General features: G+C 44.0%; 1 protein-coding gene across 1 annotated transcript; it reads left to right on the top strand.

Annotated features, from left to right (window-relative positions):
- Positions 1 to 220: 220 nt before the first annotated feature.
- paxip1 (PAX interacting (with transcription-activation domain) protein 1) lies at positions 221 to 11,737 on the top strand (the record flags this gene model as incomplete). The annotated part of the gene is made up of 18 exons (XM_015025468.1): positions 221 to 323; positions 512 to 1,000; positions 1,109 to 1,200; positions 2,005 to 2,731; positions 2,801 to 2,895; positions 2,971 to 3,066; positions 4,189 to 4,326; positions 4,494 to 4,615; positions 4,710 to 4,894; positions 6,917 to 6,960; positions 8,042 to 8,109; positions 8,212 to 8,314; positions 8,386 to 8,554; positions 8,697 to 8,797; positions 10,375 to 10,509; positions 10,669 to 10,744; positions 10,829 to 10,889; positions 11,512 to 11,737. Coding segments are annotated over 18 exons (2,820 nt in total), but the record flags the coding sequence as incomplete, so codon positions are not given.
- Positions 11,738 to 12,742: the final 1,005 nt, after the last annotated feature.

Genomic DNA, 12,742 nt, shown 5'->3' with positions numbered 1-12,742 from the left:
TAGGCACTCCTGTAATCGTCACACTTTTTCTGTTACAAACTGACTCCGGCCCCCCACCAGAGAAGGAAAAAGTTTGAGGACCCCTGCTGTTGAGGTTTGGTATGGGCAGATACTGATACCATTCCGATAAAGAAAAACTGGTTTGTGGTTGTGAGAGAAAGTGGTGAAGTTCAAACAGTCTGCGTTGTCTAGGCAACCTCTGTTTATCACACATTAGTAATTACCATCATCATTTTGCTGTTTCCAGGCCAAGTTTGAGTGTGCCCTGAAACACCCGGGCATCAAGATTGTCACTCCAGACTGGATCACAGATTCTGTAAAAGGTTAACTTTTTTCACATTTCTTTATCATTCTAGTAGGATGCTTTCTGTAGGCTGATGTTGGTAACAGCTTAACTGTGACACCTTAGTCACTGTTTGTAACAGTGACTAAGGTGTTTGTACACCTTAGTCACTGTGATTAGAGAGAAAGATTATTTACTTATGGCTCAAGTCTTTCTATCATTTTTCAGATAAAAACAGGAAGGATGAGAGTCTGTATCACCCCAGACTCACATACGTGGAGTCGGAGGAGGAGAGCGAAGCCGAGTCGTATGACGCGCGCTGTCATTCCAACGGGAGCTACAGCCCCCAGCACTCGCAGCCATCCAGCGGTGGATCCTCTGGCGAGGAGTCCAGCCCTCGGAGGCGACCGGGACCCAAACGCCTCAACTCCGTCTCACCCACCTCTCCCCGAAAACCCGAGCTCCGCAGCGAGAGGATGTTCGACGACTCAGATGATGACTCATCCCCAGAAAAGGAGGGCACCAACCTGAACTGGACGTCAGCTGAAGTCGTCACACCGACTGTTGCTGGTATAGCGAGGCAGCGGGTCGGGCCAGCTGTTGTCAAAGATCCGGGTTCCTCTGCGGGCAGTGGGCTGATCAACCTGTGTGCCACCTCAGCCCCAGTTCCTGGCAGTGGAGGTCCGCTAGCTGCAGAGGCCCGAGTTGCACAGCAAGGTCAGTAAAGCCAGACCCGGTAACGTTCCGGACCCTGCGGCATTCTGCCTCCACCGAAGATATGACTGTTGTTGCTAACTGGTTTCATGTGTCTGTCAGGTGTTTCAGGTCCTGAGGGATGGAACCCAACTATGAGAACACTCCGCAACATCACCAACAACTCTGACATGCAGCAAGCAAATCGGCCCGCAGTCGCACATGTAAGAAATCCCACTGACTCATTTTCCACGTCTCACTAGCTGCGTGTAAGCTAGATTGAGATGACATTTGCTGTGAATTAGCTCTACATAAATAAATTGAATTGAAAGTTTGAAACTCTAAACTTTCACAGGTAAATAAGTCAAAATATGACATGCAACATCCAATAGTGATATCTTTATGTGTGGCCTCAGCCTGGCATCCCATCCAAAAACATCCTTAGTAGGCATCCAATAGGAATATTGGACTGGATCAGGCTCAGCTCCCCCTGCATCCGAGCTAAGAAACTGACAAACATCTGCTTAAACCAAAGGGCCGTTTCATTGTTCATGAACAGTGTCTGATCATATGTAGCTTGAAACTCCAAGCGCTTAAACTTTATGGAAGTTCTTTAAAATCCAGTTTGAGATGAACTGATGCAGATATAGAGGTTTTCGATGATACATATTTTAGTATTGATCCAATACTAAGTAAATAATAGGACCAGAATCACAAATACTTCTTATTACTTAGGTTTGTTATTATCATCAAACTTCTAACCTTATGATGTTTTTGTGATTTTTCCTTTGAATTATTTTGTGAAAACCTGGGACAGAATTTGGACAAAGTTTAAATATATCTACAGAATACTTTAGAAAATCAAAACAAATTTGTATTCAAATTAGATTTTCCCTAAAACAACTGGTCATTGGAGATTAAATGAAAGCAAAATCTTTTTGAGGAGGAATTGAGAAAACACAATACAAAAATTAAATAAAGTTTCAAGAGGGAATCTGAAACTTTGACCTTCTTGTACTTTTTTGCAGATCATCCAGAACCTAACAGCCAATCAGACGAAGCCTGTGGAGCAGACCAATCAGAGCCATGTTCAGATCCTGAACAGCAACAATCCTCCTCAGTTTAGTCAAAGTAAACTTCCTAGACTGCCACTCACAGCAGAGCAGCAACAGCAACTACTGCAGCAGCAGCAGTCACATCAGGCTGGTCAGCAGCATCAGCAGTTACCACAGCAACCAACACATCCCATGATGCACCTTCAACAGCAGCAGATGATGCAGCTGCAGCAGCAGCAGCAGCAACAATCACAAGTGGCGCAGCAGCAAGGTTTTCCCCAGCAGCAGCAGCAGCAGTTTATGCAGCAGCAGCAGATGCACCAGCAGCAGATGTTCTCCCAGCAGCAGCTGCGACCTCAGCAGCTGCTGCGGCCAGGCCTCCAGCAGCTGCAACAGCAGTTTCAGCAGCAGCAGCGCCTGCAGATGCTGCAGCAGCAGCAGAATCAGCAACAGTTTCACCAACAGCATCTTCAGCAGCAGCAGCAACAACAGCAGCATTTCCTGCAGCAGCAGCAGCACCTGCAACAGATGCAGAAACAGCACCTGCAGCAGCAGGTGCTGCAGCATCAGAACCAGCAGGCGCTGCAGCAGCAGCAGCAGCATCATCAACAGCAGACGGCCACTCCGCTGCCCCCTCAGCTGCAGCAGCAGCAGCAGCCTCACATCAGCCAGCTGTTTGGACATGAGCAGGGCCAGGACAGTAAGTACAACCCAGTCACATCACCAGTGTCTCTGCAGCTATCAGAGTTTGACTTGTGCTGTGTCCCAGTTCCCCAGGACGGCTTCCTGCTGGGCTGTGTGTTTGCCATCGCCGACTACCCTGAACAGATGGCTGACAAGCAGCTGCTGGCCACATGGAAGAGGGTAGAACTCGCATCAATCAGAGCTCTTAGGAAAGAACATGTTGGCTTCAGCTCCTGACCTGACCTTCTGTTTCAGGTCATCCAGGCGTGTGGAGGTGTTGTGGACCCCACTTTGACCAGCCGTTGCACTCATTTGTTATGTGAGAGTCAAGTCAGCAACATGTATGTACAGGTAGGGTGCATCATGGGACTCGGCCACATTGCTACTAATGTGTTATGTTGACAAAGTAGAAAGGTTGTGAGATGAGAGGTGGGCCACCGTGTGTTTCTAGCTGTTTCCATTACAAACATGTGCAAATCTTCATGTATTTCTTGCAAATGCCAAAAAACACAATTTTGGAATTGCTTAAATAATAAATGTAATTAAAATCACATGTGAATAAGCTTGCTCCTGAGATGAGTCATTAAAAATCATGGCAGCATTGGATGTAAACAGTTACATGATATATATTCATAATTCAGTCATGGCCTTTGTCATCATCCATCAGAGGAGACGTTCCCGTCTCATTCAGGCAATTCTAGCGCTACGTGTGCAGCATTTTGGGAAATTGTATTCAGTGAATTTATAGAAGAGCTATGGATTCAACATGTTCAAATGACACATAACTTCTTATGACCACTTTTGGTTTCTCCTACTACTTCCTATCATCATTGTGGTTTTCACTAGGGGCACAGTGATTTGTCGGTGCCAATTTCCTTAAGTTTGGGAGATCGGTGATCGGCTGATACTTGCGTATGAAGCCGATCTTATCCACTGTCTTATTTACCTCAGCAAAGGTGTAAAAATCAACCACCGTTCTTTCTGCTATGCAGTGAGAGAGGTTTGACTGTTTGACCAGCCCTCCAGATCATGCCTGCACGTTTACAGTTCACAATAGTTGCCAACTGAGTGACTGTCCTGCTATATTTTGCAACATTTCCGACAAAAAAATGGTATTGGGCAGCATTCGGCAGGTCAGGCTTCTTAAGGGTCAGTAATCGGTGACCAGCCAGAAAACTGCATTTTGTGCATCCCTAGTTTTCTCCAGTAATAACATCCGGCTGTTGATCATGTGACTCATGATGCAAAAAATGTTCCATTGCAGTTCTGTGAAATGCATGCATTTCAACATACAACTGAGAGAGCACCTCATCCCAATGCAAAAACTTTTTATCAAAAGGCACAAGTTTTATAGAAATTGCTATATTTCCATTAAGCAAATTCATTTTCAGAATTTCTGTTTGTGCAATTTCTGGTTAATGAAAATACAGCTACTAAAAACAATGTTAAACATTTTCCTGTTTCCTCTGAAAGGCCCTTCGAGAGGGGAAGCGCTGTGTGACGGCTCACTGGCTCAGCACTGTGCTGAAGAAGAAGAAAATGGTTCCTCCTCATCGGACTCTCCATCTGCCCTTCGCCTTCCCTCCGGGTGCCAAGCCGTGCTCTCAGCATGTAAGTCCAGCTAGAAATCAGTTGCTGCTCTGTTTTCACTGAGTCCATAGCTCCCTCATGGCTCTGCAGCAAACCGGGCCAGCTGTCAGTTCTCGTTGCTTGTCCGAGGCTCCTCTCATCAGCACGGCTATGTTCTCTAACTGCTGAGTGTCTGCTCCTCCCTTCAGATCCTGTCAGTGACCGGCTTCATGGATGCAGACAGGGATGACCTGAAGCTGATGGCCTACCTGGCTGGTGCCAGGTACACAGGCTATCTGTGCCGTGGTAACACTGTCCTCATCTGCAAAGAGTAAGACAGATCATTATTGTCCACTGGACAATAACTGAGTGAGCTGGACTGGCTTGTGTGAGCAAAGCTACATTTTGTTCTGATCTCTCCTCAGACCTGGTGGGATGAAATACGAGAAGGCCAAAGAGTGGAAGATCCCGTGTGTCAATGCTCAGTGGCTGTGTGATATCCTGCTGGGTAACTTTGAAGCACTGCGGCAGATTCAGCACAGCAGATACTCGGTGTACACTCAGCCTGAGCCGCTGATGCCCAACCCCCAGCTGGTCCAGAACCTGCTTGGTATGTCCAGCTAGGCCTGTCGCGATGAGCAATCAATCAATAAAATGAGGATAATAATAATAATAATAATAAGCAGTCCAATGATGAATTTACTTTGAAGGGTATATGTGTTTACAGACATCTCATAATCCATTTTATTTCTTTGTGGTTTGTTTATGTATTTTGGATATTTAAAATGTCTTCCAGGGCTGCACAGTGACACAGTTTGTTTCATATTGGCCTGCAGCAAGAAGGTCCCGGGCTCGATTCCCGGTCCGGGGTCTTCCTGCATGGAGTTGTTCTTCCCACAGTCCAAAAAAAAAAAAACAAAAAAAAAAAAACATAGGTTAATTGTTCTCTCTAAATTCTCCCTAGGTGTGTGTGTGTGTGTGTGCGTGTGTGTGTGCGTGTGCATGCGCGTGCATGGTTGTTTGTCCTGTCTGTCTCTGTGTTGCCCGGCGACAGACTGGCGACCTGTCCAGAATGACCCCGCCTCTCACCCAAAACATTCGCTGGAAGTGGGCACCAGCAACCCTCCCAACCCCACTAAGGGACAAGGGTGTATAGAAGATGGATGGATGGAAAATGTCTTCCAGTTCCAGTGTTAAATGTACATTAGAATTTAGTTTATTGATCTTGGAAAGGGTATACTTTCATTAATATTAAATTTTTATGCTATTAGTTAACAATAGTCTCAAAACAACAGTATTACCATTTATCACAATCATTCCTGGGACAATTGATCACTCAGCAAAATTTGTTAATGTGACAGGCTTGTGTCTAACCTAATCCACCATGACGGAAACAAACATTATGTGACTCATCACACAGTCACGCAGGTTAGTACTGTCTAGTGGTGGTGTGTATACAAAGCTCAGTCATACTGGACTTTTCCCCAACAGTTAAACACAGTGGAGGATCAGGGAACTTTGGCAGCATGAGCCTTTTTCACCAGCAACTTGAAGGTGGGATGATGGCGCCTTGTTGCCACCTTAACGTGTTTGTTAAAGGATCAGTCCAGAAGAGAGGAACAAGTCGGTCTGTGTCTGTCACACCCACAGCCACTCAGCCACGTAGCCGCTGGAATCAGAAATCGGCTTCAATCACAACAGAAAGAAGACAAGATGTTGTTTGGTCAGCAGGATTGCTACACACTAATGTTTTGTTTCCATCAGCATTTTTTAATGCACATTTTGAAGTATTGCATTAGAAACTGCAAAATTCAAAATGACCACTAAAGCAATGTTATGCTCTCTTGAGGTGGTTTTGGTTATTCTGATGAAGAGTTCATGAAGTGGAGAAACAAATTTGCAGAAGTTCTAAAGTAGGGAACACTCCCATCCACTACTGGGTAGATGCCTTATCAGGGGCACAAAACTATGAAAAACATCAAAGAAGTCCAAACCTCCAGCTCAGAAGGAAGGATTGTCTGTGTTATTCTGGGATGTGTGGTTCATGCTAGTTTGTAACCTCTACTTCTTGTTTATTACAGCCATGCTTGGTGTCAACATCTGACAAAATCATGTTTCACTTGTTTGATTTGCTCCACACCAGTAGATGCCAAGGTTTCCCCCCAAAAGCTTGCTAAGCCCGGTGGCCTGCCAGGCTTATAATGCACTGGTGGAAACCCTGGATGGAAACACACCCTCTTCAGATTTTCTGTTCTGCAAAATTTTAAGTTTTCTAAAATTTACACAAGAAGCAGGAACACATTGACCAAGATGGAGGTGCTTATTTCACTTTGGAACACTATCACACTGGTTCTGTTGGCCTAGCAGCTCACTCGTTACTGTGCTGTGACCTTAAGAGGTGGATCAGCGCATAATGTTGGCAGGTCAGCTTCAGCAGTCCCACCACTTTTGGTTTCAGCTGACTGTCAGGTTGTAGAAACAAGAAGATGGGGTGATCTGAAAGGATAAAATAAGTTCCAACAACATTTAATTTCCCTTTGGCATTAATCAAGTATTTTTGAATTTGAGTTGGGTAGAAAAGAAGCTTTAGGTTCCAGCTGAGGGCTGACTGCAGTTTTGCTCTGTGTTTTAGCTGCTTGGAGAACTCCAGTCAAAGTAACTACTGAAGCTCTGGTGGTAAGTAAGCTCCACAGTCTGCAGATAAACCATCAACACAAACAAGCTAGCCTGAGCATTTTGAATGTTAGCATTTTAGAAAAAGGTTTATGTTGATACTGTCATTGGAGTCCTGTTTGTTCTCTAGCAAAGATCTCTCATTTTGAGGTTTATCACAGACGAACCTCAAATTTATACAAACAATATTTTACCAGTTAAGTTGGGATTTTCATGTCACTTGGGGGTCAGACTCTCCAGAAGGTTTTCTGCAAAACATGAAGCTTCAAGTTGCTGAGTGGGAGCCAAGAGCCCCAGAGGGGCAGCATTGGACACATGAAAACCTGGCAACCCACGACAGGAAGCATCCAGGCTCATAAGTGCCAATAAAGGTTTTTCTAGGGATGCACTGATAAATTAGCCCTGATTTTCTTCATCAGGGCGATTGACTGATGCTTCCATGTGAAGCCGATCTCATCCACCAATCTTCTCTCCCTCCACAAAGGAGTGAAAATTAGCCACTGTCCCCTTTTGCCTCAGCAGTGAGAAACTGATTGACAGATCGGCCCACCAGGTCACAGCTGCATGGGCTGGTCATCCCACTGCCAACTTAGCAAATTTGTCAATATATTTAGTGACTTTTCTGACATAAAAAAAAAATCGGTACTGGGTGAAATTTGGATCTGCAGGTCAGATTGTTAATAATTGCTGATAATGCAGCTGCACTCTTGGTCTTTTAATGTTATCTGTGGGGAGAATAGTGATTCAGATTTTAATGTGATTTTCAGCTTGTCTGTGCTTCAATGAACCAATAAGGATCAGATGCTGGTTATCTGTTTGTATGGCAGTACAATCACTAAATCAGCAACATTCAGGATCAAATCTTTTTCAATCATCCCAACGTTTAAAAAGTGAATGATAAAATGCTTTATTTATTTTTTTTATTAAAACTGTTTCAGGAATTTGCCACACTAAATGTCCAACATCATTCCTCATGAACGGAGAGCTGTAACCCTGTCTCTGTAACATTTGGAAGCATTGCTCCAGGCAGCAGAGTGGGGCAGGATATGGCCTGTTTTGGCTCATATTGTTGTTTCTGTTGCAGAACCTCCAGCTTCTTCAGAAACAGAAGATCTCTGACTCTACCAACCCACCTTCAAACAAGAAGGCCAGGTCTGCTGCAGCCTGCTGTCTGCCATTGAACGTACAGCCTTGCTCTCATTCTGCTTGGGTCAACACTGTGTGTGTGCGTGCGTGTGTTTGAACATTGAACAGACTGGAGGAGATCCAATCACCCAACAGGAAGCTTCCTCCAGAGTCCACTCCCCGGGTCATGTTGACGGGCTTTGAGCCGCTGCAGGTCCAGCAGTACACCAAGGTAATGTAAGCTGGAGCTGAGGAAGCCAGAGCTGCTGGCCTCTACTCCATGCTGCTGTCTCTGTCCTGCAGCGGCTGCATGCTCTAGGTGGGGAGGTAGCAGAGAGCAGTCAGAAGGCCACACACCTGCTGGCCAGCAAGGTGACGCGCACCGTCAAGTTCCTGTCCGCCATGTCTGTGATCAAACACATCGTCACACCAGAGTGGCTGGAGGAGAGCTGGAGGAGCCAGAAGTTTGTGGGTGAGTCCATGCTGTGCTGCTCAGTTCTGTTGGTCTGTTTGTTCTTCTGTTCCCTGATCTCTGCTGTGTATGGGTGTGTGTGTGTGTGTGTGTGTGTGTGTGTGTGTGTGTGTGTGTGTGTGTGTGTGTGTGTGTGTTGCAGATGAGCAGAGTTACACTCTGAGGGATGCAGAGGCAGAGGTGTTGTTCAGCTTCAGTCTGGAGGAGTCTCTGAAGAGAGCCCACACTGCTCCTCTCTTTAAGGTTGGAACTAAGTAGACCCTCCGCCTCCCGTCCCCATGTAGGAAACAAGACAGTATGAGCAGTCTCTCTTCAGAGCTGCTGATGGCTTTAGATAGGTCAGCTGGAAGAGAGGAAAGCCATTGAGAATCAGTTCAACTTTAAGAAGGAACAGCTGGGAGGATTCCCAGCTGTCTCTGGTCTCTCTTTGTCAGCATCTGCATCTTTCAGCAACAGTAGGACTATAGCTCACACTTCATTTCATCACAGTACTCACCAGAAATAACATAAAAATCACTGAGACCAAAGAAAAATCAGCTCAAGTCTAAATCCACCTGTTTGGGACGTTCAACCAGTCCAAAACCCTGTACCAGTCCCCAAGAGCAGAGGGCTTTTCATCATCATCACCATCATTTAGTGCCCTAACGGAAACCCAGTTTATGATGCATTCAAGTACATCTGGTACACTGAACTGTCTAAATATCAAAACGCCCAAATTTAACCTTAATGAAAAAGATCCTAGAATCCAGTGTTGACCATTTACTGACCTATCGTGGCCATTTTCTGTTTCTCTTCATTGAAGCAACAGAAAATGTACTAAACTGTTTTTGTGTACCACTATAGCCTTGGTAGTTAAGGTTCAATTGTCCTACATATTTAGAGCAAAATCCTCCTCAGTGTTTTATCCATCCAATGCCTTTAGCTCGTCTTAAAAGCAGCTCTTTGATCCTTAATCAAGTTTAATCTGTGATTTCTTCCAGTTATTCAGATCTGTAGAGGAACGATTTGTCCAAATGCTCCGTCCACTAATTAACATTCCCTATAGAGCAGGGGTCTCAAATTCAATTTACCCAGGGGCCACTGGAGGCAGAGTCTGGGTGAGGCTGGGCCACATAAAGGATTCCACAAAAAAACATTTAAAAAATATCCTCAAATGTCATCAACATTTAATTATTTCTCCAATACATGAACTTCAGGCTTTGGATTGACAAAGACATGATGAGGGTGTGACAAAATTTAGTTTATTCCACATGGCGTCGCTCTTGTTCTACGTTTCATAGACGTCTTTAGCCAGCTAGCAACGTATGAAGAACATCTCGACGCGTGACGTCATCACCGCTTCTACTTGTCACAACAGCGCGGCAGATGACGAGCAGCCCGGTAGCAGTCGCCTTTCTCTGTGTTTGATCGTGGCATTAATGGTAGAAAGTACCAGAATGGTGACTGCAAAAAAAGGCAACTGGTACCAAACTGTTCCATCATCCACCACATTATTGTTACAAGCATAGTGTGGATGAAGTCAGTGTAGCTTAGCCAAGCACCGAATGTCAGCCACGACGAGGAACGGCAGGCGGGACTTCCTTCAGAGGTTCGCTCACCCTGTGGGCCGCACTAATGTTATACTATCATATCACGGTGGGGGCCACGAGACATCGTCCTGCGGGCCGCAATTGGCCCGCGGGCCACGAGAATGAGACCTCTGATCTAGAAGAACACTTAACCCCAAATACACCTTAATGTGCACTAATACCCAGTACTGCAGACTGCAGTATTGTTTGTGCTTGTGTGTTTAATGTGTCTCTGTGTTTGTGGTGCTGAAGGGGAAATATTTCTACCTGACCCCGGGAATCTGCCCCAGCCTCAGCACCATGAAGGCCATCCTGGAGAGCGCTGGAGGGAAACTGCTGGTTAAACAGCCCTCCTATAGAAAGATCATGGAGCACAAGCAGAACAAGGTACTTCAGCAGATATGCTGTGGCCTCACACACACACACCACCACACACACCTAATATCCTCTTTAAAAAGAAGTCAGAATGAAGGACTGCTGTGTATATCTGAGCAAAAGCAACATGACATAACCAAGAGTTTCTCCTGCATTTTCTTTCTCGTCCAGAACCTTCCAGAGATCATTTTAATTTCCTGTGATAATGATCTCCACTTGTGCAGAGAATATTTCATGAAAAACATCGGTGGGTCTCTCTCTTTCTCACACACACACTCACACCAAATCCCTGCTCTATATGTCTGATGTTGCCTCTGTTTTTCTGTCCCAGATGTCCACAATGCAGAGTTCATCTTGACTGGAGTTCTCACCCAGAAACTGGATTATGAGTCATATCCTTTCCCAGTAACAGCTGCTGCTTACATCAGAGCTTTTTGACTGCAACCATTTTGGTTGCAAATATGATTTATTTTGTAAACATTTCACTTAAAAAAGATATGCAAAAAAAATGTGAGGATGCACCAGTTTGACCAGTCATTAGAGGAAAATAAAGTTTAGGCACTGAAAGTCTCCTTGTGGTTCAACATCAGACACACACTAAGCCCATGTTGTGTTCTAAACCCATCAGACATAGAGATTGTGCAGATATTCTTGTACATGTCCTGCAGTCAGAGAGAGGCAAGTCACTTCAGATGTGGATGAGCAGAAAATGTACAAATATAAGTCACTACATCTCTCTGCAGTAGGAGATTCCAAACGTTTCTGCCTGTAACCTCCAGAGTAAACGGAGGCTGGCGACCCCTAAAAATACATAAATATTTCCCTTTATTTATTTGAAAATAAACAGAGTGAAATATTGTGTACTTTTAAATGAATTTATTCTACAAATCCATTATTTAATGAGACATTTAATGGTGCGTCTGTTTATTTCATGATATGTATTTATTTAATGTGGCTGTTTTTGGCCCTACATCTACCTCAGGGATCACTGTCGGGTTTCCTTAACATTCACACATATAAGTTCACCTGATGAAGATCTTCACCAACTTCTCCTTGGGCATCTGTTCATAGCGCTCCTGTCATGTTTTTAGCTTTTATTACTTTTTTTAAAAGAAACTAAATTGTATTTTTGTGAAATAATTGGTTAAAATTATGGCTTTTAATCTATTTCCTTGTTAAACATATAAATGCTTCAGCTTGTACACACTGCTTTTGAAAAATAAAATATTTGTGTAAATTGTTTGCAGCCTTCTTGATCCTGGGATAGTGTTCATGTTATTAGATGTAATCACTGGAGTGCAAGAAAGTAAATAAACCCCAACATGTTTTAATGTTGGGTCCCACAGTGAGAGCTCCATGTTTGAGGACAAAGTCTATTACTTTGTTCCTAGAGGTATTCCAGAATGGAGTGGGGGATTCCTGATAGACGTGATTTAATTAACTGTTAATGAGGGTCTGGGGTAGTTACTGGTAAAGCTCCAATTGTTGGCTGTCAGACAGATAGCCTAGGGGTCATCTGGGGGAGGGAGCATGGATGGGACTGTGGAGCCGCCTGCGGTGCTGCCCTCAAAAACTCCCTCTGACTGAATGAGAAACAGACTGAGCCAAGGTCATGAGCTGAATATTCTCCTCTTGTTTCATATTTATTTACATGAATATTTGGGACAATCTGAGTTTCTTTACGTTATCTCTTCCAGTTGCTTAAGATGGTTTTTAGATCATTTTGAGTCTCACTTTGTTTTAAATCATGCAAACGCACTTGATGCCAATCTTCACTGCTATCTTCAGTTTTAAAGGGGGAGTTTTCTAGGCACATAGTGCCATTTTATAGCGCAACCATGTAATATGTTACCTTCAGTTGTTATAAGAATTCTGTATCAAATGTGACCTAGAAAATTTGTGTAATTTAACATTTTGAATTTGGACCTCTGTTTCTTTATAAATTCCTTTCTGAAACTCCACCTCAGGAATCAATCAAATTTGATTTGTACAGCACCTTTCATCAAAAAGGCATTTCAAAGTGCTTTACATTATAAAAACAGAAAATTACAAAGTCATGGAACACACAGTCAACATTACATTTTGCACATAAGATTATTGATGTTTCATTTTTATGTTTCAAATAAAACTAAACAGATGGGTATTTTGTATAGACTTACAGGAAGTCAGTATTTCAGCTGTTTTAAAGTTTTCTGGAAGTTTGTTCCAGATTTGTGGTGCATAGAAACTGAATGCTGCTTCTCCT

Source organism: Poecilia latipinna, unplaced genomic scaffold, assembly GCF_001443285.1.
Source record: "Poecilia latipinna isolate Pla-1442-1.1 unplaced genomic scaffold, P_latipinna-1.0 Scaffold4137, whole genome shotgun sequence".
In the NCBI taxonomy this organism is placed as follows: domain Eukaryota; kingdom Metazoa; phylum Chordata; class Actinopteri; order Cyprinodontiformes; family Poeciliidae; genus Poecilia; species Poecilia latipinna.
Note: the sequence above shows the minus strand (reverse complement) of the source record. Positions and strands in the feature narration are given on the sequence as shown.